The sequence below is a fragment of the Scyliorhinus torazame genome, chromosome 19, assembly GCF_047496885.1.
Source record: "Scyliorhinus torazame isolate Kashiwa2021f chromosome 19, sScyTor2.1, whole genome shotgun sequence".
NCBI lineage: Eukaryota > Metazoa > Chordata > Chondrichthyes > Carcharhiniformes > Scyliorhinidae > Scyliorhinus > Scyliorhinus torazame.
This window is the reverse complement of record NC_092725.1, coordinates 95,719,705-95,746,497: the sequence shown is the minus strand read 5'-3', so window position 1 is coordinate 95,746,497 and position 26,793 is coordinate 95,719,705. Positions and strand designations below refer to the sequence as shown.

The 26,793-nt window shown below is 47.1% G+C and overlaps 1 protein-coding gene across 1 annotated transcript in view; it reads right to left on the bottom strand.

Annotated features, from left to right (window-relative positions):
• Nucleotides 1–26,793, bottom strand: part of utp20 (UTP20 small subunit processome component) — a 206,642-nt gene that overhangs the window by 33,184 nt on the left and 146,665 nt on the right. The window contains 7 exon segments of the mRNA XM_072484851.1: nucleotides 88–198; nucleotides 1,515–1,646; nucleotides 3,890–4,060; nucleotides 5,618–5,734; nucleotides 14,439–14,586; nucleotides 20,403–20,569; nucleotides 21,922–22,089. Of these exon segments, the coding sequence (XP_072340952.1) occupies nucleotides 88–198; nucleotides 1,515–1,646; nucleotides 3,890–4,060; nucleotides 5,618–5,734; nucleotides 14,439–14,586; nucleotides 20,403–20,569; nucleotides 21,922–22,089 (1,014 nt within the window).

Genomic DNA, 26,793 nt, shown 5'->3' with positions numbered 1-26,793 from the left:
TCTCATGGTGTGTACAAGATTGATACCTACAACACTCACTGGGCATTTCATCAACACGGAACCTTGTGACACGGTGTTGATACTGACCTGGCGGCACTGCACTCGAACTGGCTCACTCTGTCCAGTCACAGCAAGATTGGCTACTTTCTGCATCACATCATCCATCTCTGGAACAAGCAGTTTTCTTGACAGAATTGCCTGTGAAGATAAAAGGGGGCGTTTGAACCATAAACACAGGCAGGGTGTGGATCAACTGGGAAGAATCAGAAATCCCAACATCAAACGCCGAAGCCCAGCTTTCATAGAGGCTGAAAGGGTCAGGAAAACCAAGGGCTGCTGGATCTAGCAAGATGGGGAGTACATTGGGGAGATTGTTGGGGGGGGGGGGGGGGGTGTGTGCTGGGGGGTGAAGGTTGATGCCAGGGCTCTGCAGAGGGAGGACTACTGCTCTGGCAAGCATACTAGGTCCTGGATGACAAGCTCATTTGCCACTGGGCTCTGAAACTGGATGAATGGCTTCAGGACCATCTCCCTACAGACCAGTGACAGCTGAGTCAAACAACCCTCTTATCTCCAAACATGTGAATGCAATAAGCACTTTTAAACAAAATATTTCATAAAACTCTATTTTTAAAAAAAAAACACAATAAGGGCAGCATGGTGGCACAGTGGTTAGCACCGCTGCCTAGCACCGCTGCCTCATGGCGTCGAGGTCCCAGGTTCGATCCTGGCTCTGGGTCACTGTCCGTGTGGAGTTTACATTCTCCCCGTGTTCGCGTGGGTTTCGACCCCACAACCCAAAGATGTGCAGGGTAAGGTGAACTGGCCACGCTAAATTGCCTCTTAATCGGAAAAAAATGAATTGGTACTCTAAATTTAAAAAACAATGAAACCAGAGACCTGCCAAGATGATTTGAGCGGCATCATCTTTGGTCCTGGCCTTCTCTGTTGCTCTCATTGATATCACTGAGTAACACAGTTGAACTGCCTTGACAGGAAACGCAACACTTTATTTCACTTTTGTTTTGTTTTGTTTCTTGGCATTTGTGCTGTAGCGATTAACCAGTCATTATTCACCTTCCATAAACCTTCTCGACCTTGAAGACTTAATCCCCATCACAGCTCCATTGGGGGAGAAAAGCCGTTCATCTCACCTGTAACCTCTCGACTCTGGTATAATTCCAGTGAGTTCCAGCCACCCATCCCTAATCTCTGCAATGTCCTCCAGCCCCACAAGCTTCCCCAATCCTCTTGAGCATCCCTGATTTTAATCGTTCCATTATCGGCAGTTCAGCTGCTTGAACCCTAAATTCTAGAATTCCCTTCCTAAACCTCTCTGCCTCTATTCTTTAAGACGTTCCTTAAAACCTAACTCTTTGATCAAGCTTTCGATCACACTGTTTCAATATATCCTTAAGTTGCTCTAATTTTGCTCTTGTGAAGTGTCTTGGGGGCTGGTTAACTACCTTCAAGGCGCTATTAAAACTCAACTTGCTGTTGCCTCCTTCACTCACCTTCAAAAGTCCAAATGCCGCTGCCTGACGTGATAAGTCGTAAATATCTTCCTCGGCGTATCCCAACAAGATCTGTAGCTGTTTATCAGTTATTGTGCATCCCGCCATGTTCCTCACTAGGATAGTAATCGCCTGGGGAGTGATATAAAAAGTATATGAATACAATCCATTACCACATGCACTACACTCCTTCATCATAGATACTATCTATATTCAGCAAAAGACACTAACTATTTCCTGTCACCACAGATATCAATCAAAGAGGCACTAAACCATCAATTGTGCTGCCTATTGAAATTCGGTACTTAACGGCATTTAAAGAGAAGAATTTTTGTAAATGTCTGCATCCAATCCACAACTCACAATGCAACAGAACCAGAGCTAGGGCCATAGGGAAGCACACTGCACCAGGACACTGCTGCAAAGGTTGACCCAAACTCACATTTATCAGCTGCAAGCAGGTAATGGGAGACCTCGGGCAGCAACATCCTCTGCAAATCGTACCGGCACCAATGTGTCCACTACATGCGTTGTGGACCATGTTCAGAGAAACTAGCACAAGAGGTGGCTATTCGGCCCATTGTCTCCATCTCAATGCTAGTTCTTCAACTGTACTGCAGACTTTTAACCCTCGTTCCCCACATCCTTGTCAAATACTTAACCAATTCCATTTTTAATTGCCATTCTAGTCCAAGCTTCAATGGCCCCTGGTTTTAAAATATCAAGTATTCTTATAACTTCTCGGGGGAAAACATCTCTAACTTTCTCCATCACTCTCTGAGTGAGATTCCTCAATCTTTGTTCCCGATTTGCTAACTAGAAGAAATAATCTTCCACTATTTAGCCCTCAAAACACATCATTTTGGAAACCTTTTTTAATCTTGTCTGTTACAAGGAACAAAAGTCGAAGCATAGACATTCCTCATCACTAGAACTTCCAATTCCAGGTCAGTATTCTAGCAAGTTTTCCTTCTGTGTTACCCGTCTGCTTTTTGAAAAATGTCATTTGCAGGATGAGGCTAAGCCAGCATTAATTGCCATCCCTAATTGCCCTTGAGAAGTTGGTGGTGAGCTGCCTTCTTGAACTGCTGCAGTCCATGTGGTGTAAGTACATCTACAGTAAGGAAGGGAGTTCCAGGGTTCTGACCCAGGGACAATGAAGGAACGGCGATATATTTCCAAGTCAGGATGGTGTGTGACTTGAAGGGCAAATCTTCAGGTGGTTCTGTTCCCATAATCTGCTGCCTTGCCCTTCTAGGTGGTAGCTATTGTGGGTTTTGAATGGTGCTGTAAAGATCCTTCGTGAGTTGCTGCAGCGCAACTTGTAGTTGGTTCACACTGCTGTTACTGTGCACTAGTTGTGAGTGGGCTTATGTTGATGGTGGTGGATGGGGTGCCAATCAAGTGGGCTGCTTTAACCTGGATGCGAGTTTCCGAAGTGTTGCTGGAGTTGCACTCACCCAGGCAAGAGCATTCCATCACATTCCTGACTTGTGCAGGCTTCAGGGAGTCAGGAGGTTGGGTTTCAGAGGCCTGGAAATGGTCAGGTGCTCAACCATCACTCCTTGACGACTCTCTCTTGACTAGGTCAGCCAACTGAGGTGAAGTCTCCCTCAGAGTGTGGTACACGGAGCCAGCAGGGAGAGCTGGGCAAATCATCACCAACAGCTGCCAGCAGAGGTGCTGCCTCTCCATCCCCACATCCCTGCCCCCAACAGCTGAACTGACGGATGGAAATTTAGCAGGAGCTTTAACGGGGTGTTCCACTCTGCATCGATTTCAGAAAGTAAAAACATTTTTCAACGAATAGCAGACTTCAGTAGGACGGAGACTGGTGAAAGCAGGCAAAGGGCTAATTGAATTTAAAGTAGAGAAGTGCAAAGTAGTAGGAAGAATAAGGCAATATAAACCAGAGTCAACAGTTTTAAAAGAGGTGCAGGAAGAGAGAGTCACCTGGGGGTGCATGCACACTCATCGTTGAAAGTGGCAGGGCAAGTCAAGACGACTTAAAAATCACGGGGAATGTCGGTCTTATAGATGGGAGGCTTGGAGTACAAAAGCAACACAGTCGTGTTTAACCTTTATAAAACGCTAGTTAGACATCAGCTCGAGTGCTGTGCCCAATTCCGGGCAAAACAGTTCAGGATGGATGTCAAGGATTTAGAGAAGGTGCAGAAGTGATTTACTGGAATGGTGCTGTTGCTAAATGACTTCAATTATGTGGAACAACCCGGGAAGCTGGGTTTGTTCTCATTAAGAGCAGAGAAACCTCAAGGGATTTGAGAGGAATAGATTGGGAGGTGATTCCAGTGGCAGGAAGACACCGATTTAAAATAATTGACACGATAGGGGATATTTATGGTGTAAAATGTTACCTTGAAACAGTTCACAACCAGGTGAAAATTCTCTCCCTTCCCTGCTCCAGCCTTGGCGTAATCCTTCAGTAACAGGAACAGTTGTTGGGTCAGCTGATCAGCCAATGCTTCGGTGGACCTCAGTGGGAATTTCAGTACCCAGGTGAGGCACTGCAAAGCAGCTGTGATCACCTGCAGATGCAAAGCAATGACGCATTAGCAGTTAACGTTCATGCAGGAACACTCTAACAGTTTTCAGTTTGTTACAAGATTACACCCAGCAGGATATATAGAAATGTCGATGCCACTGGTGCTTCAGCGAACCATATTTAACCGGCCTAAATGTTAAAAGACTAGAAGTTAAGGGGATAACTAATTATATTTTTTACAAGTATTTTTTGGCTGAGATGCACTTTGAGGATGGGCAGCTGCAGATTTCTTTTTTTTCCTGAATAAAGTAACATTACTGCAAGTTAATGATAGAACGACTTGCATTAATATAGTGCTTTTCTGCTATCGTACCTCACAGCAATTATAGCACTTTTGAATTGTAATCAAAGTAGGAAATGTGGCAGCCAGTTTGCAACAGCAAGTTCCCATAAACAGCAATGACCAAGATGTGATGTTAGTTGAGACACAAAATATTGGCCAGGATACCAGGAGGAAAAACTTCCCACCTCGTCTTTGAAATAATTGGATCGCCTACATCTACCTGAGGGGGCAGAGTTGGCTTTTTGGTTAATGCTGCACCCGAAAGATGACACCCCAACAGTGCAGCACTCCCCCCAATACTGACCCTCTGACAGTGCAACATTCCCTCAATACTGACCCTCTGGCAGTGCAGCACTCCCTCAGTACTGACCCTCTGACAGTGCAACATTCCCTCAGTACTGACCCTCTTGACAGTGCAGCACTCCCTCAGGACTGACCTCTAAATGTTCTCTTACCAACACTTGATCCACTCGGCCCACCTCATTTCCTTTTTAAAAAAAATATTTTTATTCAAATTTTTACGGTCCACCTCATTTTCAAGAGTCTGGCAGTGCCTCCTTCCTAATCGCACTGGAAAAATACTGAAGAAAATATTCCTGAACACACTAGGAATCCCTGCCCTTCACACTATTATCTCAGTCTACATTTGGATAATTAAGGTTCCCCATTATAACAACACCATAATATTTGCACCTCTCTGCAATTCACTTGCAAATTTCTCCCTCTACATCCTTCCCACATAATTGGTGGCCTATGGAGTACACTGAGCAATGTAACTGCAGGTTTCATGTTCTTTAGATCTAGCCAAATAAGATTCAGTCCTTGGCACCTCTGGGTCACCCTCTCTCCCAAAGTCCTGCAATGCTCTCCTTAATCAATTCCATTCCCCCTCCTCCTTTGCTTCCTTCCCTTCCCTATCTTTCCTGAGGGACTTGCAATGCCACAGTATTTCAATCTAAGTATTAAAAACTAAACAAAGAAAATTCAAATACTCAGGATATAACCGACCACTGGACGATAGTGACATCTAAGGGGCATCTTGACAAATACATGAATAGGATGGGAATAGAGGGATACGGACCCAGGAAGTGTAGAAGATTGTAGTTTAGTCGGGCAGCATGGTCGGCACGGGCTTGGAGGGCCGAAGGGCCTGTTCCTGTGCTGTACATTTCTTTGTTCTTTGTTCGATAGTCCATTAAATATTTTGGTTTGCGATAAGATGAAGCAAGTGAGGGTACAGTTGTGAACAATGCTCACCTTTACATGCATTGACTGAAGACAGTCGATCAACACCTGCACAAATGGATTCATCATCTCCAAAATGTGGTCGTCTGAAGAGTTCACTTTTGATTTTTTCAAACTCATATGCAACAACTGGGGGGAGAAAAAAGAATAAGATGTGCAACAAAATAGTAAATCAAGACTTCTGCCCACAAGCATGACGTGAAGCCACCCAGGGAGCAAAGTGACTTTAGAATGCAGAGTGTCTATTGACAACCATGTAGGCTGTGGGGACTGGAGTCACATGCAGGCCCAGAACAGATAAGAACAAGATGATTCTCTGGAGAAGTTGGTTTTCATTCCCCAACAATCCAGTAAGATTTCATGGCCTTTTTTTTTTTTTGCTGCCAGACCACGAACGTCTAGATTTATTCCACTTTCATTACTTACCACGATGTCACCCAAGAAGAAGCACAACTCTATCCGACTGCTGCTACAGTGTGGACAATCTACAGCCCAACATACCTAAAATAAACCCATAACTGCATTTTGGGTTAACTAGAGAATCACGTTTTCTCCTGCTGGTAAATAAAACTGAGGGACTCCAGGTAGAACATAGAACATTGAACATTACAGCGCAGTACAGGCCCTTCGGCCCTCGATGTTGCGCCGACCACTCTAAAGCCCATCTACACTATTCCCTTATCGTTCATATGTCTATCCAATGACCAATTGAATGCCCTTAGTGTTGGCGAGTCCACTACTGTTGCAGGCAGGGCATTCCATGCCCTTACTACATTCTGAGTAAAGAACCTACCTCTGACATCTGTCTTATATCTATCTCCCCTCAATTTAAAGCTATGTCCCCTCGTGCTAGACATCACCATCCGAGGAAAAAGGCTCTCACTGTCCACCCTATCCAATCCTCTGATCATCTTGTATGCCTCAATTAAGTCACCTCTTAACCTTCTTCTCTCTAACGAAAACAGCCTCAAGGCCCTCAGCCTTTCCTCACAAGATCTTCCCTCCATACCAAGCAACATTCTGGTAAATCTCCTCTGCACCCTTTCCAATGCTTCCACATCCTTCCTATAATGCGGCGACCAGAATTGCACGCAATACTCCAAATGCGGCCGCACCAGAGTTTTGTACAGCTGCAACATGACCTCATGGCTCCGAAACTCAATCCCTCTACCAATAAAAGCTAACACACCGTATGCCTTCTTAACAACCCTCTCAACCTGGGTGGCAACTTTCAGGGATCTATGTACATGGACACCAAGATCTCTCTGCTCATCCACACGGCCAAGAATCTTACCATTAGCCCAGTGCTTTATCTTCCTGTTATTCCTTCCAAAATGAATCACCTCACACTTTTCTGCATTAAACTCCATTTGCCACCTCTCAGCCCAGCGCTGCAGCTTATCTATGTCCCTCTGTAACTTGTAACATCCTTCCGCACTATCCACAACTCCACCAACTTTAGTGTCAGCTGCAAATTTACTCACCCATCCTTCTACGCCCTCCTCCAGATCATTTATAAAAATGACAAACAGCAGTGGCCCCAAAACAGATCCTTGTGGTACACCACTAGTAACTGGACCCCAGTCTGAACATTTCACATCAACCACCACCCTTTGTCTTCTTCCAGCTAGCCAATTTATGATCCAAACTGCTAAATCACCCTGAACCCCATGCCTCCGTATTTTCTGCAGTAGCCTACCGTGGGGAACCTTATCAAACGCTTTACTGAAATCCATATACACCACATCAACTGTTTTACCCTCATCCACCTGTTTGGTCACCTTCTCAAAGAACTCAATAAGGTTTGTGAGGCACGATCTACCCTTCACAAAACCGTGTTGACTATCTCTAATCAAATTATTCCTTTCCAGATGATTATACATTCTATCTCTTATAAACCTTTCCAAGATTTTGCCCACAACAAAGTAAGGCTCACTGGTCTATAGTTACTGGGGTTGTCTCTACTCCCCTTCTTGAACAAGGGGACAACATTTGCTATCCTCCAGTCTTCTGGCACTATTCCTGTGGACAAAGATGACTTAAAGATCAAAGCCAAAGGTTCAGCAATCTCCTCCCTAGCTTCCCAGAGAATCCTAGGATAAATCCCATCTGGCCCAAGGGACTTATCTATTTTCACACTTTCCGGAATTGCTAACACCTCCTCATGAAACTCAAGCCCTTCTAGTATAGTAGCCTGAATCTCAGTATTCTGCTCGACAACATTGTCTTTTTCCTGTGTGAATACTGACGAAAAATATTCATTTAGCACCTCTCATAGAACATAGAAAAATACAGCGCAGAACAGGCCCTTCGGCCCACAATGTTGTGCCGAACCTTTGTCCTAGATTAATCATAGATTATCATAGAATTTACAGTGCAGAAGGAGGCCATTCGGCCCATTGAGTCTGCACCGGCTCTTGGAAAGAGCACCCTACCCAAAGTCAACACCTCCATCCAACATGAAGGGCAATTTTGGACACTATGGGCAATATATCATGGCCAATCCACCTAACCTGCACATCTTTGGACTGTGGGAGGAAACCGGAGCACCCGGAGGAAACCCACGCAGACACGGGGAGGATGTGCAGACTCCGCACAAACAGTGACCCAAGCCGGAATCGAACCTGGGACCATGGAGCTGTGAAGCAATTGTGCTATCCACAATGCTACCGTGCTGCCCTTAAGAACAAATAAATCTACACTATATCATTTTACCGTAATCCATGTACCTATCCAATAGCTGCTTGAAGGTCCCTAATGTTTCCGACTCAACTACTTCCACAGGCAGTGCATTCCATGCCCCCACTACTCTCTGGGTAAAGAACCTACCTCTGACATCCCCCCTATATCTTCCACCATTCACCTTAAATGTATGTCCCCTTGTAATGGTTTGTTCCACCCGGGGAAAAAGTCTCTGACTGTCTACTCTATCTATTCCCCTGATCATCTTATAAACCTCTATCAAGTCGCCCCTCATCCTTCTCCGTTCTAATGAGAAAAGGCCTAGCACCCTCAACCTTTCCTCGTAAGACCTACTCTCCATTCCAGGCAACATCCTGGTAAATCTCCTTTGCACCTTTTCCAAAGCTTCCACATCCTTCCTAAAATGAGGCGACCAGAACTGTACAGTACTCCAAATGTGGCCTTACCAAAGTTTTGTACAGCTGCATCATCACCTCACGACTCTTAAATTCAATCCCTCTGTTAATGAACGCTAGCACACCATAGGCCTTCTCACAGCTCTATCCACTTGAGTGGCAACTTTCAAAGATGTATGAACATAGACCCCAAGATCTCTGTGCTCCTCCACATTGCCAAGAACTCTACCGTTAACCCTGTATTCCACATTCATATTTGTCATTCCAAAATGGACAACCTCACACTTTTCAGGGTTAAACTCCATCTGCCACTTCTCAACCCAGCTCTGCATCCTATCTATGTCTCTTTGCAGCCGACAACAGCCCTCCTCACTATCCACAACTCCACCAATCTTCGTATCATCTGCAAATTTACTGACCCACCCTTCAACTCCCTCATCCAAGTCATCAATGAAAATCACAAACAGCAGAGGACCCAGAACTGATCCCTGCGGTACGCCACTGGTAACTGGGATCCAGGCTGAATATTTGCCATCCACCACCACTCTCTGACTTCTATTGGTTAGCCAGTTCGTTATCCAACTGGCCAAATTTGCCACTATCCCATGCCTCCTTACTTTCTGCAGAAGCCTGCCATGGGGAACTTTATCAAATGCCTTACTAAAATCCATGTACACTACATCCACTGCTTTACCTTCATCCACATGCTGGGTCACCTCCTCAAAAGAATTCAATAAGACATGTAAGGCAAGACCTACCCCTCACAAATCCGTGCTGACTATCCCTAATCAAGCAGTGTCTTTCCAGATGCTCAGAAATCCTATCCTTCAGTACCCTTTCCATGACTTTGCCTACCACCGAAGTAAGACTAACTGGCCTGTAATTCCCAGGGTTATCCCTAGTCCCTTTTTTGGACAGGGGCACGACATTCGCCATTCTCCAATCCCCTGGTACCACCCCTGTTGACAGTGAGGACGAAAAGATCATTGCCAACGGCTCTGCAATTTCATCTCTTGCTTCCCATAGAATCCTTGGATATATCCCATCAGGCCCGGGGGACTTGTCTATCCTCAAGTTTTTCAAAATGCCCAACACATCTTCCTTTCTAACAAGTATTTCCTCGAGCTTACCAGTCTGTTTCACACTGTCCTCTCCAACAATATGGCCCCTCTCATTTGTAAATACAGAAGAAAAGTACTCGTTCAAGACCTCTCCTATCTCTTCAGACTCAATACACAATCTCCCGCTACTGTCCTTGATCGGAGCTACCCTCGCTCTAGTCATTCTCATATTTCTCACATATGTGTAAAAGGCCTTGGGGTTTTCCTTGATCCTACCCGCCAAAGATTGTTCATACCCTCTCTTAGCTCTCCTAATCCCTTTCTTCAGTTCCCTCCTGGCTATCTTGTATCCCTCCAACGCCCTGTCTGAACCTTGTTTCCTCAGCCTTACACAAGTCTCCATTTCCTCTTAACAAGACATTCAACCTCTCTTGTCAACCATGGTTCCCTCACTCGATTATCTCTTCCCTGCCTGACAGGGACATACATATCAAGGACACGTAGTACCTGTTCCTTGAACAAGTTCCACATTTCACTTGTGTCTCTCCTATCGCCTCGGACTCCAAGCACAACTTCCCACTACTTTCTTTGACTGGCCCTACTCTTACGCTAGTCATTCTTTTATTCCTGGCATATCTATAGAAAGATTTAGGGTTATCCTTGATCCTACCTGCCAAAGACTTCTCATGTCCCCTCCTGGCTCTTCTTAGCTCTCTCTTTAGGTCCTTCCTAGCTAACTTGTAACTCTCGAGCGCCCTAATTGAACCTTCATGTCTCATCTTTACAGAAGCCTCCTTCTTCCTCTTGACAAGTGTTTCGACTGATTTAGTAAACCACGGTTCCCTTGCTCGGCCACTTCCTCCCTGCCTGACAGGTACATACTTATCAAGGACACTCAGTAGCTGTTCCTTGAACAAGCTCCACATTTCCATTGTGCCCATCCCCTGCAGTTTTCCTCTCCATCCGATGCATCCTAAGTCTTGCCTCATCGCATCATAATTGCCTTTCCCCCAGATATAACTCTTGCCCTGCGGTATCCCTATCCCTTTCCATCACTAAAGTAAACGTAATCGAATTATGGTCACTATCACCAAAGTGCTCACCTACCTTCCAAATCTAACACCTGTCCTGGTTCATTACCCAGTACCAAATCCAATATGGCCTCGCCTCTCGTTGGCCTATCTACATACTGTGTCAGGAAACCCTCCTGCACACATTGGAAAAAAACGGACCCATCTAAAGTACTCGAACTATAGCGTTTCCAGTCAATATTTGGAAAGTTAAAGTCCCCCATAACAACTACCCTGTTGCTTTTGCTCCTATCCAGAATCATCTTTGCAATCCTTTCCTCTACATCTCTGGAACTTTTCGGAGACCTATAGAAAACCCCTAACAGGGTGATCTCTCCTTTCCCGTTTCTAACCTCAGCCCCTACTACCTCAATAGACGAGTCCTCATCAAACGTCCTTTCTGCCACCGTAATACTGTCCTTGACTAACAATGCCACCCCTCCCCCTCTTTTACCACCTTCCCTGAGCTTACTGAAATATCTAAACGCCGGCACCTGCAACAACCATTCCTGTCCCTGCTCTATCCATGTCTGAGTAGTGCAGCAAAGAAGCTATTACAAAGACAAATCCTCGCTTCCATGGGTGCCAACTGTGTGCTTCTAGAATGTGAAGTCTAAGATCACTTCAATTGCAAAGCAGGCAGTTTTATGCAGAGATACTGAAAATGCATCTAAATGCTCATGAGCAAAAATTGTACTGAAACACCTTTCCGAGACTAATTCAAGAACCCTTCAGGACAAGGAACAGGGGGCAGCAATTCAGTCCCTCCAGAATGTTCCACCATTCAGTTAGATCATTACTGATCTGTTACTGAATTCCACTTATCCACCTTGGTTCCATAACTTTTAATCGCCTTGCCTACCAAAAAACAAATTTGTTTTGATAATTTTCATTGAACACTCCAGCCTCAGCAGCTCTTTCGGGGGCTGGGTGGGGGAAATTGGAGAAAGATTTCCACTGCTCTTTGTGTGGAAGAAGTACTTCCTGACATCACCTCTGATTGGCCGAGCTGTAATTTGTAGATCTCCCTCCTTGTTCTGGACTCCCCTCATTGGAGGGAATCGTTTCTCTCTCTCCCCTATCAAATCTGCAATCATAAGAACACAAGAACTAGGAGCAGAAGGAGGCAATTCTGCTCATCAAGCTTGCTCTGCCAGTCAATAAGATCATGACTAATCTCATCTCAGCCTCACCACCACCTTCCAGCCTGCTCCCCATAACCCTTCATCCAGCTACTAATTAAAAGTCTATTTATCTCGTCCTTAAAAGTGGTTTAGGGTTCTAGCGTCGACTGCACTCTGGGGTAGGGAATTCTAGATTCACGACCCTTTGACTGAAGTAATTCCTCCTCATTTCGGTTTTAAATCTGACGTTAAATCTGCCACCCCTTAGCCTAAAACTATGGCCTCTCGTTCTCGAATGTCCAACAAGGGGAAACATCTGCTCCACCTCTACCTTGTCAATCCGTTTAGCATCTTACTTCAATTAGATCTCCTCTCATTCTTCTAAACTCCAGTGAGTTTAAGCCTAATCTGCTCAATCTCTCTTCATAACACAAGCCCTTCATCCCTAGAATCAATCTAGTGAACCTTCTCTGCACCACCTCTAATGCATTTACATCGTTAAGTAAGGGGACCAAAACTGTGCGCAGTACTTCAGATTGCCCTATACAGTAGCAACAGCAATTCCCTACTTTTATACTCTATTCCATTAACAATTACCTGCTGCAGCTGCATACTAACTTTCTGTGATACGTGCATGAGGACACCCAGATGTCTCTGTACCGAAGCATCTTGAAGTTTCTCTCCACTTAGATAATATGTTGCCCTTTTATTCCTCACATTTATCCATGTTGAATTCCATCTGCTCCATTTTGGCCCACTTACCTATATACATTTGTAAATTTCTTACTTCCTCATAGCAGCTTGCTTTCCCATCTATTTTAGTGTCATCTGCACATTTGGCTACAGTACATTCTATCCCTGCAGCCAAGTCATTAATATAGACTGTAGATAGTTGGGGGCCTGAGGACCGAACCCTGTGGTACACTAGTTACAGTTAGATCGCACAATTGCTTCACAGCTCCATGGTCCCAGGTTCGATTCCGGCTTGGGTCATTGGCTGTGCGGAGTCTGCACGTCCTCCCCGTGTCTGCGTGGGTTTCCTCCGGGTGCTCCGGTTTCCTCCCACAGTCCAAAGATGTGCAGGTTAGGTGAATTGGCCAATGATAAATTGCCCTTAATGTCCGAATTGCCCTTGGTGTTGGGTGGAGGTGTTGAGTTTGGGTAGGGTGCTCTTTCCAAGAGCCGGTGCAGACTCAAAGGGCCGAATGGCCTCCTTCTGCACTGTAAATTCAATGATAATCTATGATTAATCTAGGACAAAGGTTCGGCACAACATCGTGGGCTGAAGGGCCTGTTCTGTACTGTATTTTCTATGTTCTATTACTGATGTTACTGAATTCCACTTAGTTCGATAACTTTTAATCGCCTTGCCTAACAAAAAACAAATCTCAGTTTTGATTATTTTCATTGAACCCTCCAGCTTCAGCAGCTCCTTCGGGGACTGGGTGAGGGGAGGTGGAGAAAGTGTTCCGGATTTCCACTGAAAAAGACCCATTTATCCCCACTCTCTGCTTTCTGTTGGTTAGCCAATCCTCTACCCAAACCCTGGAGATGCTACCTTGTGTATTAACCCTTATCAAACGCCTTCTGGAAGTCCAGTTACACTACATTACACTATAGGACCCCGAATTATCCACTTGGCTTGTTACATCTTAGAGGAACTCTAGCAAATTAGTTACCTGCACGAAACCATGCTGATTCTGATGGATTGTGCTTTGACTTTCCAAACGTCCCGTTATTACTTCCTTAACAATGGATTCCAACAATTTCCCAAAAACAGATGTTAAATTAACTGGTCTATAGCTACCTACTTTCTCTCTTAATAAGCATCTCAATTAGATAAGGGAGAAGCTACTTAGAATCATAGAATCCCTATAGGGCAGGAGGACATGAGTTTGAAGATCATGGAAGCATAGTCAAATTTGTTATAGCACAAGCAGCAGCCATTTGGCCTATCATGTATGAGGCAGCTCGCCATTGTAACAATTTAGATCGTGTCACACCCCTGCCTTCCCCTGCAACCTTGTACAAGTCCTTTTCACACATTCTTGTTTTATTGCCATTGTTGAGTAAATATTTAGGAAACTTCCAGCCTAATACCACAATGCTAACATGCTACAAGGATTGCAATAATTTGAGGAAGTCCATATTAGAACTTACGAGTAAGTCGGGATGGGCAGATGGTGTGGCTTTAAAAGGGGGAAACCAATGGGCATGCACACACAGAAACTATATCGTTGTTCAATGTCGCTGGGTCAAAATTCTGGGACTCTGCCCCTAACAGCACTGTGGGTGTACCTACACCACATGGACTGCAGCAGTTCAAGGAGGCAGGTCGCGACCACTTTTCCGAGGGCTATTAGGGATAGGCAATAAATGCTGGCCTCATCAGTGATGTCCACATCCCATGACTCAATAACGAGAAAATGAACTGAAACAAACTTAGAAATCAGTGTGAACAGAAAACCCTGATCACTTACCCTCAGGCCGGTATCGACCAGGATGTGCATGTTGGTCTTTGTGCTGGTGGCAGCTTTCTCGCCTTGACGGGTCGGGGTGGGGGGCAGTAAGAGGCAGCTCTGGGGCTTCAGACCAGTGCGCAATTCGAAAGCCTTCTTGCGTTTACCCCTTTAAAGTGACATTCGGCAGTGTTAGAAAAAAAAGCATACCACACAGAAATAGGCAATTCAGCGCAACTGGTGAATACTAGTGCTTAGGCTCCATACGAGCCTTCTCGAAGGCCACTTTGTCTCACCCCATCAAGTACCTTTCCTCTGCCTTGTGGATGTATCTAATCGCCCCTTAAGCACATCCATGTATTTGCCTCAGCCACCCTAAGTGGGCATCGAGTTCCACATTCACACAATTCTGAGAGATAGAATAAACTGTCACTTAGAAAGGTACGGATTGATCAGGGATAGTCAGCAATGTTTTGTTAGGGGAAGGTCATGTCCTACTAACATAATTGAATATTTTGGGGAAGCAACATGTAGGATTGATGAGGGAAATGCAGTGGATATTATCTACAAGGATTTCAGTAAGACGTTTGACAAGGTCTCCACATGGTAGACTAGTCAGAAAAGTGAGATCTCATGGTGCGAAGAAAATACTCTAATAAATAGGTAGAATTCATATAAATTTAGGACATTATACTTTAGAATTGAGAAAATGGACACAGATTCACGGATAGTCATTTTTACCCCAAAGCTTTCAAACATGTACATGGGTAGCACTAGCTCAATAGCTCTGCTTCCAACAAATGTTAGACAGACCTCATCTGTGCCACGCACAAGGCATAGCCTTTAAAGTTCTTTTAACACCAGCAATGAACTTTTGGAGAAGTTAAAGGATAGGCTCTAAATGCACTTTCAAAAGAACTTTAGGAGAATTTATGATGGTACTGTTTCTCCTCATCTATTAAGACAACATTCCTAGAACTTTGCTCAGCGAATCAGAATTGGACACGATCATAGGAATGTAGATTTATCACAAATTGGAATAAACAAACTTTAAAAGTCCCTATTTCTCTATTAAAAGTTTTGAATCATTTTATGCAAAAATAGGAACAATTGGCGGTAAACAGGGAAGATATTAAGAACATTGTATGTATATGTTGATCAGATATCAGACTTACAGCGTGGATATAATAAACCCATTTTAACAATTAAATAATATTTCTAATAAAGGACAAATCGAGAAGGTGGAGTTTAATCAATGAAGTCATCCCAATTCCTGCTAAAGAATGATGTAATCTGGTCTAGAATGGTATAACATTCCAGTTTCCTTTCAGAAAAACAGAGATATTGTTGAAGTGTACTGAGAACCGCCTCAATATTTCTCCAGTTGTCAAGGAGTTGGATATCGTAAAACAGGCAAGTTTTTATATTCAAGTGCCCAACAACTGATTCATTTGGGGATTCAGGTAACATCACTTTGAATATCGATGGGCATCCATACTGATGTTAGCTGTAGCATTTTTTAAAGTCTTTTTACTGGATTCTCTATTAGATAAGACTATCTTTTATAAGCTGAGGAGAAATTTCTTCACCCAGAGAATGGTGAGCCTGTGGAATTCACTACCACAGAAAGCAGTTGAGGCCAAATATTGTATGTTTTCGAGAAGGAGTTAGATATAGCACTCGGGGATAAAGGAATAAAAGGATATGGTGGAGGGGGTAAAGCGGGAGCAGGTTACAGAGTTGGATGTTCAACTATGAACATAACGAATGACGGAGCAGGCTCAAATTACCTATTCCTAATTTTTATTTTTCTATGTTTCTATAGTCATTAACATTGTTATTGTGTGTTAAATAGTTCTGTACTAAACTTGGAAATAAATTAATAATGTCTCTTGTAGTCTTTTTTACGCAGTATAAGAACCCACCTCTCTAGTATTTTCTTAAAGTGGGAAGGTACAATTTTTGAAGAGAGCCCTATAGATCCTTCTAATATCCGGTTGGTTATAACTTGGCTAACAAATTATTTAATAGGTTATCTGGGAAGAGGTAATGGCCGGGTTTCTCCGATCCCGCGGCCAAGTTCTGACGCCGGCGTCAAAAGCGGCGCGAGCCACTCCGGTGTCAACGGGCCTCCAGGCCCAGGTATTCACCCCTTCCCATGGGGCTAGTATGGCGCCGGAGTGGTGTCCGCTGCCCCAGCCGGCGTGCCACAGATGGCGCGAGTTCGCGCATGCGCGTGGGTTCCCGTCTCTGCACTGCCCCCCGGGCAATATGGCGGAGCCCTACAGGGGCCCGGCCCAGAGGAACATAGGCCCTTCAAGAAATAGCCCGCCCGCCGATCGGTAGGGCACGATCGGGGGCCAGTCCCCCCCCGGAGTCGGATCCTCCGTGTCCCCCCAACCAGGACGGCCCTCGCAGCCAGAACTCCGAGGTCCCGCCGGGTAGGACCATACGTAACCTACGTCAGCGGGACTTGGCCCGACGAGGTGCGGCGAATCACCCGGGGGGGGGGGGGTGTTCAATGGCCCCCAACCGGCGCGGCGGCAATCCCGCGGGCATCCAAGAATCGGTGGGCTGGCGTCGGAGCGGAGTGGCGAGATTCTCGCGCCCCCCACCCCAGCGATTCTCCGACCCGAAGGGGGATCGGAGAATCCCGGCCAATATCTCTGAATAGTCGCTTTCTATTGGGGAGCTGTGGTTCACTTTGTCAAACCTAAAATAAGTGTCTGTGAAGTTGCTGCCTTGAACACAGGTGAGGGTGATTGTTGAGGGACTGCTTCCAATATAGCGCAGACCCCATTGGGGCTAGAGTTGTAATCCACTTAGGGCAGCACGGTGGCGCAGTGGTTTGCACTGCTGCCGCACGGCGCTGAAGTTCCAGGTTCGATCCTGGCTCTGGGTCACTGGAGTTTGCACATTCTCCCCGTGGGTTTTGCCCCCACAACCCAAAAGTTGTGCTGGATAGGTGGTTTGGCCATGTTAAAATTATCCCTTAATTGGAAAAAAATAATTGGGTATTTTGAATTTGTATTTAAAAAAAAGTTGTAATCCACTTCAATGGGACACAGGTGAAGATGGTAGGTCGAATCCAAAACTGGCTCAGTGACAGGAAGGGTATTGGTCGATGATAGTTTTTTTGTGAATGGAAAACAGTTTTCACTGGTGTTCCACATGGCTCAGAGTTGGAACCTTGCTGTTTGTTGCATATATTAATGACTTAGACTTAAATGTGGGTGGCATGATTGGGAAAATTGCAGATAACACAAAAATTGGCCATGTTACTGAGAGAGAAGGGAATAACTGTTGAACTCTAGAATGATATCAATGGTTGGTTGAGTGGGCAGGGAAGAAGCAAATGGAATTCGATCTGGAAAAGTGTGAAGTAATATATTTGGGGAGGGCATACAAAGTGATGGAATAAGCAATAAACAGGAAGCTATTGAGAGGGGTTGAGGAAATCCACAGGTCTATGAAGTTGGCAGGGCAGGTGGATAAGGTGGTCAAGAAAGCTTTCCTTTATTGGGCGAGGTATTGAATACAAAGGTAGGATCTAATGATGAATCTGTTTAAAACTCTGGTTAGGCCACAGCTGAAACTGTGTACACAGTTCTGGTCACATTACAGGAAGGACATAATTGATCTGGAGAGAGGGCAGAGGAGATTTGCAAATATGTTGTCAGGGCTTGAAAATTGCAACTATAAGATAATGGATAGGCTAGGATTATTTTCCTGAGAACAGAGGAGGCTAAGAGGTGACCTAATTGAAGGTTACAGAATTATGAAGGGTATAGACAGAGTAGACAGGAAAGACCCGTTTCCCCTCACTGATAGGATCAATTACCCGGCAGCTTAGATTTAAAATGATTGGTAGAAGAATTATAGAAAGGACAAGAGACAAATCTTTTTCACCTCGAGGGCAGTGGCAGTCTGGAATTCATTGCCTAAATTGGTGATTGAGGCTGAAACACTCAACTTCAAAACGTTCCTGGATCTGCATCTGAAATGCTGTAATCTGCAAGGCTACGGACCAATTCAAAGTGCGGGCAGCACTGTGGCTTCACAGTGCCAGGGTCCCAGGTTCGATTCCCTGCTGGGTCACTTGTCTGTGCGAAGTCTGCACGTTCTCCCCGTGTCTGCGCGGGTTTCCTCCCACAGTCCAAAGACGTGCAGGTTAGGTGGATTGGCCATGATAAATTGCCCTTAGTGACCAAAAAGGTTAGGAGGGGTTATTGGGTTACGGGGATAGGGTGGAAGTAAGGGCTTAAGTGGGTCAGTGCAGACTCGATAGGCCGAATGGCCTCCTTCTGCACTGTATGTTCTATGTTCTAAGTGCTATAAAATGAGCGGTTAGTTTATTCTCTCTCTTTTTTGGGCTGGCACGGACATGATGGGCTGAATGGTCTCTTTCTGCACTAGACCTTTTCTATGGTTCTAGTAAGTAAAGTAAAGTCACCACAGTTCCAGATGACCATTGGTTGCTCTGCCCTTTCGCTCTGCATCACAAACCGGCAGTCCCGCTAACCGAGCAACATTTAGCAATATATTCCAAACAAAATACCAATTCCTAAAACTCCCAAAAATGCTGTCATAGCACCGCTGGAAGGGATCAAGGCAAAGTGGGAGGAAGAGTTGGGGGAGGGTTTAAAGGAGGGGTTCTGCTGCGAGGTGCTCCGGAGGGTGAACGCTTCCACTTTGTGTGCGAGGTTGGGGCTGATACAGCTGAAGGTGGTATCTAGAGCACACCTCACAAGGGCGAGGATGAGCCGGCTCTTTGAGGGGGTAGAAAATGTATGTGAACGTTGCGCAAACCACGTTCATATGTTTTGGTCCAGTCCAAAACTGGAGGATTACTGGAAGGAGGCTTTTAGGGTAATATCTAAAGTGGTGCACGTGAAACTGGACCCAGGCCCTCGGGAGGCCATATTCGGGTTGTCGGACCAGCCGAGGTTGGAAACGGGTGTGGAGGCAGATGTTGCAGCCTTCGCCTCGTTGATCGCCCGAAGGCGGATACTGTCGAGACGGAGATCAACCTCTCCACCCTGTGCCTTGGCGTGGCGGGGGGTCCTGCTGGAATTCTTGACGCTTGAGATGGTCAAATTTGAACTGAGGGGAAGGATGGAGGGGTTCTACAATTCATGGGCGTTATTCATTATGCACTTTCGAGAATTGAATTACACAAACATGGGGGGGGGAGAGGCAGTATGTGTTAATGGCGACTATGGGTGATTCCTGATTCCTTTTTGTTATTTGTTTATGTTAACATGCAGGCTAATGTTTGGGGTTTGGTGGGAGGATGGGATTGTTGTTATTGATATGGGGATTGACATTGCATTCGTTACTGATGATTGTTCATTGTTGGGTGTAAATTTGGGAGGAAATGTGAAAAAGAATAAAAATATATATATGTTTTAAAATGCTGTCATAGGTTTCACTAGTGAGTCATGGGTTGACCAATCACATTCCATTTACCTCTCGTTAGCAAGTTAGGAACTCCGGGTATCTCATTAAGCAGCAAAGAAGCTATTACAAAGACAAATCCTCACTTCCAGGGCTGCCAGCTGGGTGCTTCTAGAATGTGAAGCCCAAGATCAATTCCAAAGCAGACAGCTTTATGTAGAGATAGTGGGAGTTATCAAAATGCTCAGGAGCAAAATTAGCCACTGATTTCAGAATGTTAAAGATTTTGTGCAAATGTTTCTTAAAAAAGTACAGGTCTATAGGGAGAGGGTTAATGAGAAAGGCTTCACAGAGGGTCATTGCAGCATGAAATGCTTTGCTGCAGGATGCAGCTGGGGCACAGACTATTGCACCTTTTAAAGGTGGACGGGATTAGCAGATGAAACCGAAGAAGAGACAGAATTAGTTTTGGATTGCTCAACACACACACAGAGACCTTTCACCTGATCAGCATTACGTACATTCTCAATACATATTTTAAACAATCCCTATTCTCTCAAACAGCCATCTAAATGAATGATCTCTCACTTTGTTCTCTTTGCCATCAATGGTAAGCTCTGCGTCACCAAGCCATGACTCAGTAATAGGATGGAGTCGGCCGTCATTTCCTCATTCAGCAACAGACCAGACACAATGCGGTGAAATGTTTCCTGAACCTTTCGCGCTTGCTTAAGGATGGTTGTGTTCTCCAATATCTGAAAATGTAAAATGTCACATAAACATCCTGTACCAACCTGCACCTTTACTGTAGTAAAATTCCCCAAGGCACTTTATAGGTACGTAGTCAGAAAGAAATTGACACCAAGCAAGTTTTTATTTCTTCTTCTATGGGATGTGGGTGTCACTGGTAAAGGGTTTTTTTTTTTGGGGGGGGGGGGCTCCACCTGGTTCTGAGCTGACCACGCAGCCTCAAGCTGCCTAGTAACTAATCATTCTAAACTAATTACGATTGGATTGTGTACAGCCGAGGTGGGCTGTGTAACTATTCAAACTGTACAAGAATCAATGATTTTCTATGTGCAGTGGAGAGAAGCGTGCATTGTTTGCTGCCCACTGACGTGATCAATAAACTGTGTTACGTTTGGAACAAACCCGAGTGTTGGTGGATTCTTCTGGATTCATTCGCGCTAATAGAGCCATATGTAGATCAGACCAGGAAAGTTGCAGGTTACCTTCCCTGAAGGACATTAGTGAACCAGATGGGTTTTCATGACAATTGATGAGTTTATGTACATTCCATTATACACACTCAATCTGTACAAGTGGGTTGAATGAGAAATCAGCCAGTGAATGACCGAGCTAACCTAACACATAGACGTTGGCTGGACTTTGTGGCAATGATGGTGAAACTGCAAGCATTCACCATTATCACCCCTCTTAAACTGACAGCAACGTCTGGAGCCCATCTGTGTGTCTGTATATGCAGATATTCAGAACCTGCCATCAGCAACAGAAACCTTCCCCAGAGGGTGTGCTGTTGAAGCCCTCAGACTGTAATCAATTAGAAATCATTAATCACGCAAGGACTTTCACTGCACTTGTCTCATTGTAAAAAACCTTCGAACGGTTAAACCTTGTTGAGAAACTGGGTTTTTAAACAGTGTACCAAATACAGAATTACTCAAAACATCCTCACTGGTTGTGAAATGTCATTTTATGTTTGTTAAATGTCCAATTCTTCCATTATGATTTAAAAAATGCAGATTTTAAAAAAAATTCAAGTAGTTTTATAAGTTTGGTTTAAGATCGTGTCTTAATCGCATGTAGATGTCCCAATTATTTGTTTCCCTACTCATAAAATTTGAAAAATACTAGTGTAGGGATTTGGTGGTTTTTACTTCCTGGTTTGCTATCTGTGAAAATACTTCAGTGCGATTGGCTGCTTAATCTGCTTGATGGCACCACTGTTGGTAGACACCTGTAGATCGGTGGGTTCAAAATGCCATTGGGAAAGGGGAAAATCCGGGCACAGAGATGGCTAGATTTTAGATTGGCAGCTATCGTCAAAGCCAGTGCAACGCATGGTTAACTGCTGTACGGATGTTACCTCTTTCAGTGGCAGGATCAGCTTAGTAACTTGAGCCTTCCCCACAAACTGAGCCAGAATCTCATAGGAGTCGTAGCTTTTGCTTCTCCTCGCTTCCATCACTTTGCTCACAATTCCTTTCACTTCTTTCTCTTCAGCAATTTCACCAAACAGTTCATGGTTAAAAATCTAGGGAAAATGAGAAAGAGAAATTATCTTACGTTGATAGTAACTTGGTTAAGAGTTCAATACGATACGGTTTTAATTAATAACACCACCAATGCTACCAGAAACAATAACTGGATGCAGCATTCATCATAGAAGTGGATAAATATTTGACAAAAAAGGTTGAAAGGACATAAGCAAGGACACGGAAAAGCAGTGAAGGGGATGGCTTAGGCGGAATTAACGTAATGCTCTCATCCTCCAAGACTAAATCTGATGAATTTAAGAGTGATATTTGACATGGTGCCAGTCATGGCTCAGTTGGCAGTATTCTTGTCTCAATCAGTGGGCAGTGGGTGGGTTCAAGTCCCAGATCAGACACTCGAGCCCATAATCCAGGCTGACACTTTAGTACTGAACAAGTGCTGCACTGTCAGAGGTACTGTCTTTCAGACGAGGGGTTGGATTCTTCGCCCCGCTGCGCCACATTTCTGCCCCGATCGGCCAGCGGGATTCTCCGTTACCTGGCCGGTCAACGGGGTTTCCCATTGTGGGGCAGCCCCACGCCGTCGGGAAACCCCCGGGCGCCGGCATAATGGAGAATAACGCCGGCGGAGAATCCCGGCCGAAATGTTAAAGCAAGGGTCCATCCGCTCTCTCTCGCATGGACATAAAGAGATCTATTGCGGAGACTGCCGTTGGAGCTAAGTCGCATATTCGGCAGCTCCCGCAAAAAACTGACTTTTGGGCTCTTTTCAGGGCCCCCAACTGCATTTTTCCGACGTTCCCCGCTGTGGGAAGGGGAGTACAATAGTTCGCCGACAGTATATGGCTTTTACCAGGAGCGGGGCGACTAAAAAAGTGGTGGTGGACCCGAAGAAGGTGCGAGGGAAGAAGAACAAAATGGCGGCAGGCGGGGACCAGGCAGCGTGGATGCAGTGGGCGCAGGAGCAACAGGAGGTTATCCAGCGCTGCTGCAGGGAGATGAAAGCGGACCTGCTTGAGCCGATGAAGGCTTCTATCGATAAGCTGCTGGAGACACAGATGGCCCAGGGGGTGGCGATCTGCGAGGCCCGACAAAAGATCTCCGACAACGAGGACGAGATCGTAGGCCTGGCGGTAAAAGTGGAGGCGCACGAGGCGCTCCACAAGAAATGGCAGGAGCGGTTCGAGGAGATGGAGAATCGGTCAAGGCGGAAGAACTTGCGGATTCTGGGCCTCCCGGAGGGGCTGGACATGGGGGCCTATGTGGTCACCATGTTGAACTCGCTGATGGGAGCGGGGTCCTTCCAGGGGCCCCTGGAGCTGTAAGGGGCCCATAGAGTGCTGGTGAGGAGGCCCAAGGCTAACGAGCCTCCGTGGGCGGTGCTGGTGCGGTTTCATCGGTTCGCTGATCGGGAGTGTGTGCTCAGGTGGGCAAAGAAGGAGAGGAACAGCAGGTGGGAGAACGCGGAGGTTCGAACTTACCAGGGCTGGAGTGCGGAGGTGGCGAAGAGGAGGGCCGGGTACAATCGAGCGAAGGCGGTGCTGCACAGGAAGGGTGTGAAGTTTGGCATGTTGCAGCCGGCGCGACTGTGCATCACCTACAAGGACCGGCACCATTATTTTGAGTCTCCGGAGGAGGCGTGGACCTTTGTTCAGGCCGAGAAGTTGGACACAGATTGAGGGTCGGGATGGGCGTTTGGGGATTGCAGTTGATGTTACTTTTTGAGGGGGGGTCCTTTACTCTTGTTTTTTTTCTTTCTGGTTGGGTAAGGGTGGTTAGGGCGGGTTGGGCACTGTTTTGGTTGGGTTGGGCGGGGGGGGGGGGCTCTTGAAGGGGGGTAAGCAAATGGAACAGGGGTGGATGGCCGGCAGTGTGATGGGGCCCCGCGGGGGAGGGTGAGGCCCGAGTCGGGGGTGAGGGGACTGGGCCTGTAAAAGGAGCTGCGTCAGAGGTGGCGGGGCTGGGTAGGTGGTAAGTGTGGGCTTTTTCCCGCGCTGAAGACTGGAGGGGGCGGGGCCGGGGCAGGGAAGCGAGGGTTGTTTCCCACGCTTGGGATGGAAGGGGGAGCTGGAGAGCCTGCAGATGGGGAATGGAAGAGGAGGGTGTGTCACACAATGGGAGGAGTCGAAGGAGAGGCGGGAGTGGCCGGGGTCAATAGGAGTCAGCTGACTTGCGGAAGTGCAATGGGGGGAGTAAAGCAGCTGGGATGGGTCCTAGACGGGGTGGGGGGGAATAGAGTTGGTGCTGCTATGGTCAAGGGGGAGCTGGAGCGAGTGGGGTGGGGGGGGGTGTCGAGACGGGGGTCTGCCGCTGTGGGGAACGGGCCGGGCGTGAGGTGCGGGCGCGTGGCTGGCCGAGGAGGGGTTATGGCTAGTCGGGGGGGGGGGGGGGCCCTGATCCGGCTGATAACCTGGAATGTAAGGGGACTGAACGGGCCGGTCAAGCGGGCCCGCGTGTTCACGCACCTGAAGGGGCTGAAGGCGGATGTGGTCATGCTCCAGGAGACACACCTGAAGGTGGCAGACCAGGTAAGATTGAGGAAAGGGTGGGTAGGTCAGGTGTTTCATTCGGGGCTGGATGCCAAAAATCGAGGGGTGGCGATCTTGGTGGGAAAGAAGGCGTCGTTCGAGGCGTCGAGCATTGTGGCAGACAATGGCGGTAGGTACGTAATGGTTAGTGATAAACTGTAGGGTGCGAGGGTGGTACTGGTCAATGTGTACGCCCCGAACTGGGACGATGCGGGTTTTATGCAGCGCATGTTGGGTCGGATCCCAGATATGGAAGTGGGGGGCCTGATAATGGGGGGAGACTTTAACACAGTGTTGGATCTGGCACTCGATCGCTCCAGGTCTAGGACGGGTAGGAAGCCGGAGGTGGCTAAGATGCTGAGGGGGTTTATGGACCAGATGGGAGGGGTGGACCCTTGGAGATTTGCAAGGCCGGGGGCTAGGGAATTTTCATTCTTCTCACAAGTCCATAAGGCTTATTCCCGGATCGACTTTTTTATTTTGAGCAGGGCGCTGATAGCGAGAGTAGAGGATACTGAGTACTTGGCGATAGCCATTTCGGATCACGCCCCGCATTGGGTGGACTTAGAGCTGGGGGAGGAGAGGGACCAGCGCCCGTTGTGGCGTTTGGAGGTGGGGCTGTTGGCGGACGAGGAGGTGAGTGAGCGGGCCCGAGGAAACATAGAGAGGTACCTGGAGGCCAACGATAACGGGGAGGTCCGAGTGGGGGTGGTATGGGAGGCGCAGAAGGCGGTGGTTAGGGGAGAGCTGATCTCCATTAGGGCCCACAAGGAGAGGAGGGAGCAGAGGGAGAGGGAGAGGCTAGTAGGGGAGATGGTGAGGGTAGACAGGAGGTATGCGGAGGTGCCTGAGTAAGGACTGTTGAGGAAGAGGCGCAGCCTCCAGGCCGAATTCGACCTGGTGACCACCAGGAAGGCGGAGGTGCAGTGGAGGAAGGCCCAGGGGGCGATTTATGAGTATGGGGAAAAGGCAAGCCGGATGCTGGCGCATCAGCTCCGGAAGCGGGACGCAGCTAGGGAGATTGGGGGAGTTAAGGACAGGGGAGGGAGTGTGGTGCGGAGTGGGGTTGGCATCAATGGGGTCTTCAGGGACCTTTATGAGGAATTGTATCGGTCCGAGCTCCCACTGGAGGAGGGAGGGATGGGCCGCTTTCTGGACCAATTGAGGTTTCCGAAGGTGGAGGAGGGACTGGTGGCGGGATTGGGGGCCCCAATTGGGCTGGAGGAGCTGACCAAAGGAATAGGGAGCATGCAGGTGGGGAAGGCACCGGGGCCGGACGGTTTCCCGGTCGAATTCTATAAAAAATATATGGACCTGTTGGGCCCATTGCTAGTTAGGACCTTTAATGAGGCAAGGGAGAGGGGGGCTTTGCCCCCAACGATGTCTCGGGCACTGGTCTCCTTGATCCTGAAGCAGGACAAGGATCCCCTGCTGTGTGGGTCTTACAGGCCGATTTTGCTGCTAAACGTAGATGCCAACGTGCTGGCGAAGGTCTTAGCCACGAGGATTGAGGATTGTGTGCCGCAGGTCATCCACGAAGACCAGACGGGGTTCGTGAAGGGGAGGCAGTTGAAAGCGAATGTGCGGAGGCTTCTGAACGTTATCATGATGCCAGCAAGGGAGGGGGAGGCGGAGATAGTGGTGGCGACGGACGCTGAGAAAGCCTTCGATAGGGTAGAGTGGGGGTACCTGTGGGAGGTGCGGAAGAGGTTTGGGGATGGGGTTTGTCAGGTGGGTTAGGCTGTTGTATGAGGTCCCGATGGCGAGTGTGGCCACGAACAGGAGGAGGTCTGAGTACTTTCTGAGGAGGTCTCAGTGCAATGGCACTGAGGGAGTCGAGGAACTGGAGGGAGTTGGTGCGGGGTGGGGAGGAGCATAGGGTGTCGCTCTGTGCGACCGGCTTGCTGTTATATGTGGCGGATCCGGTGGGGGGAATGCCGGAGGTAATGAGGATCCTCAGGGATTTCTGCGATTTCTCGGGGTACAAGCTCAACATGGGGAACAGCGAGCTGTTTGTGGTTCACCCAGGGGACCAGGAGAGGGGGATTGGCGAGCTCCCAGTAAAAAGGGCGGAGAGGAGCTTCAGGTATTTGGGGGTACAGGTGGCCAGGAGCTGGGGGGCCCTGCATAGGCTTAATTTCACAAGTCTGGTGGAGCAAATGGAGGAGGAGTTCAAGAGGTGGGCCGCGTTGCCGCTGTCCCTGGCGGGTAGGG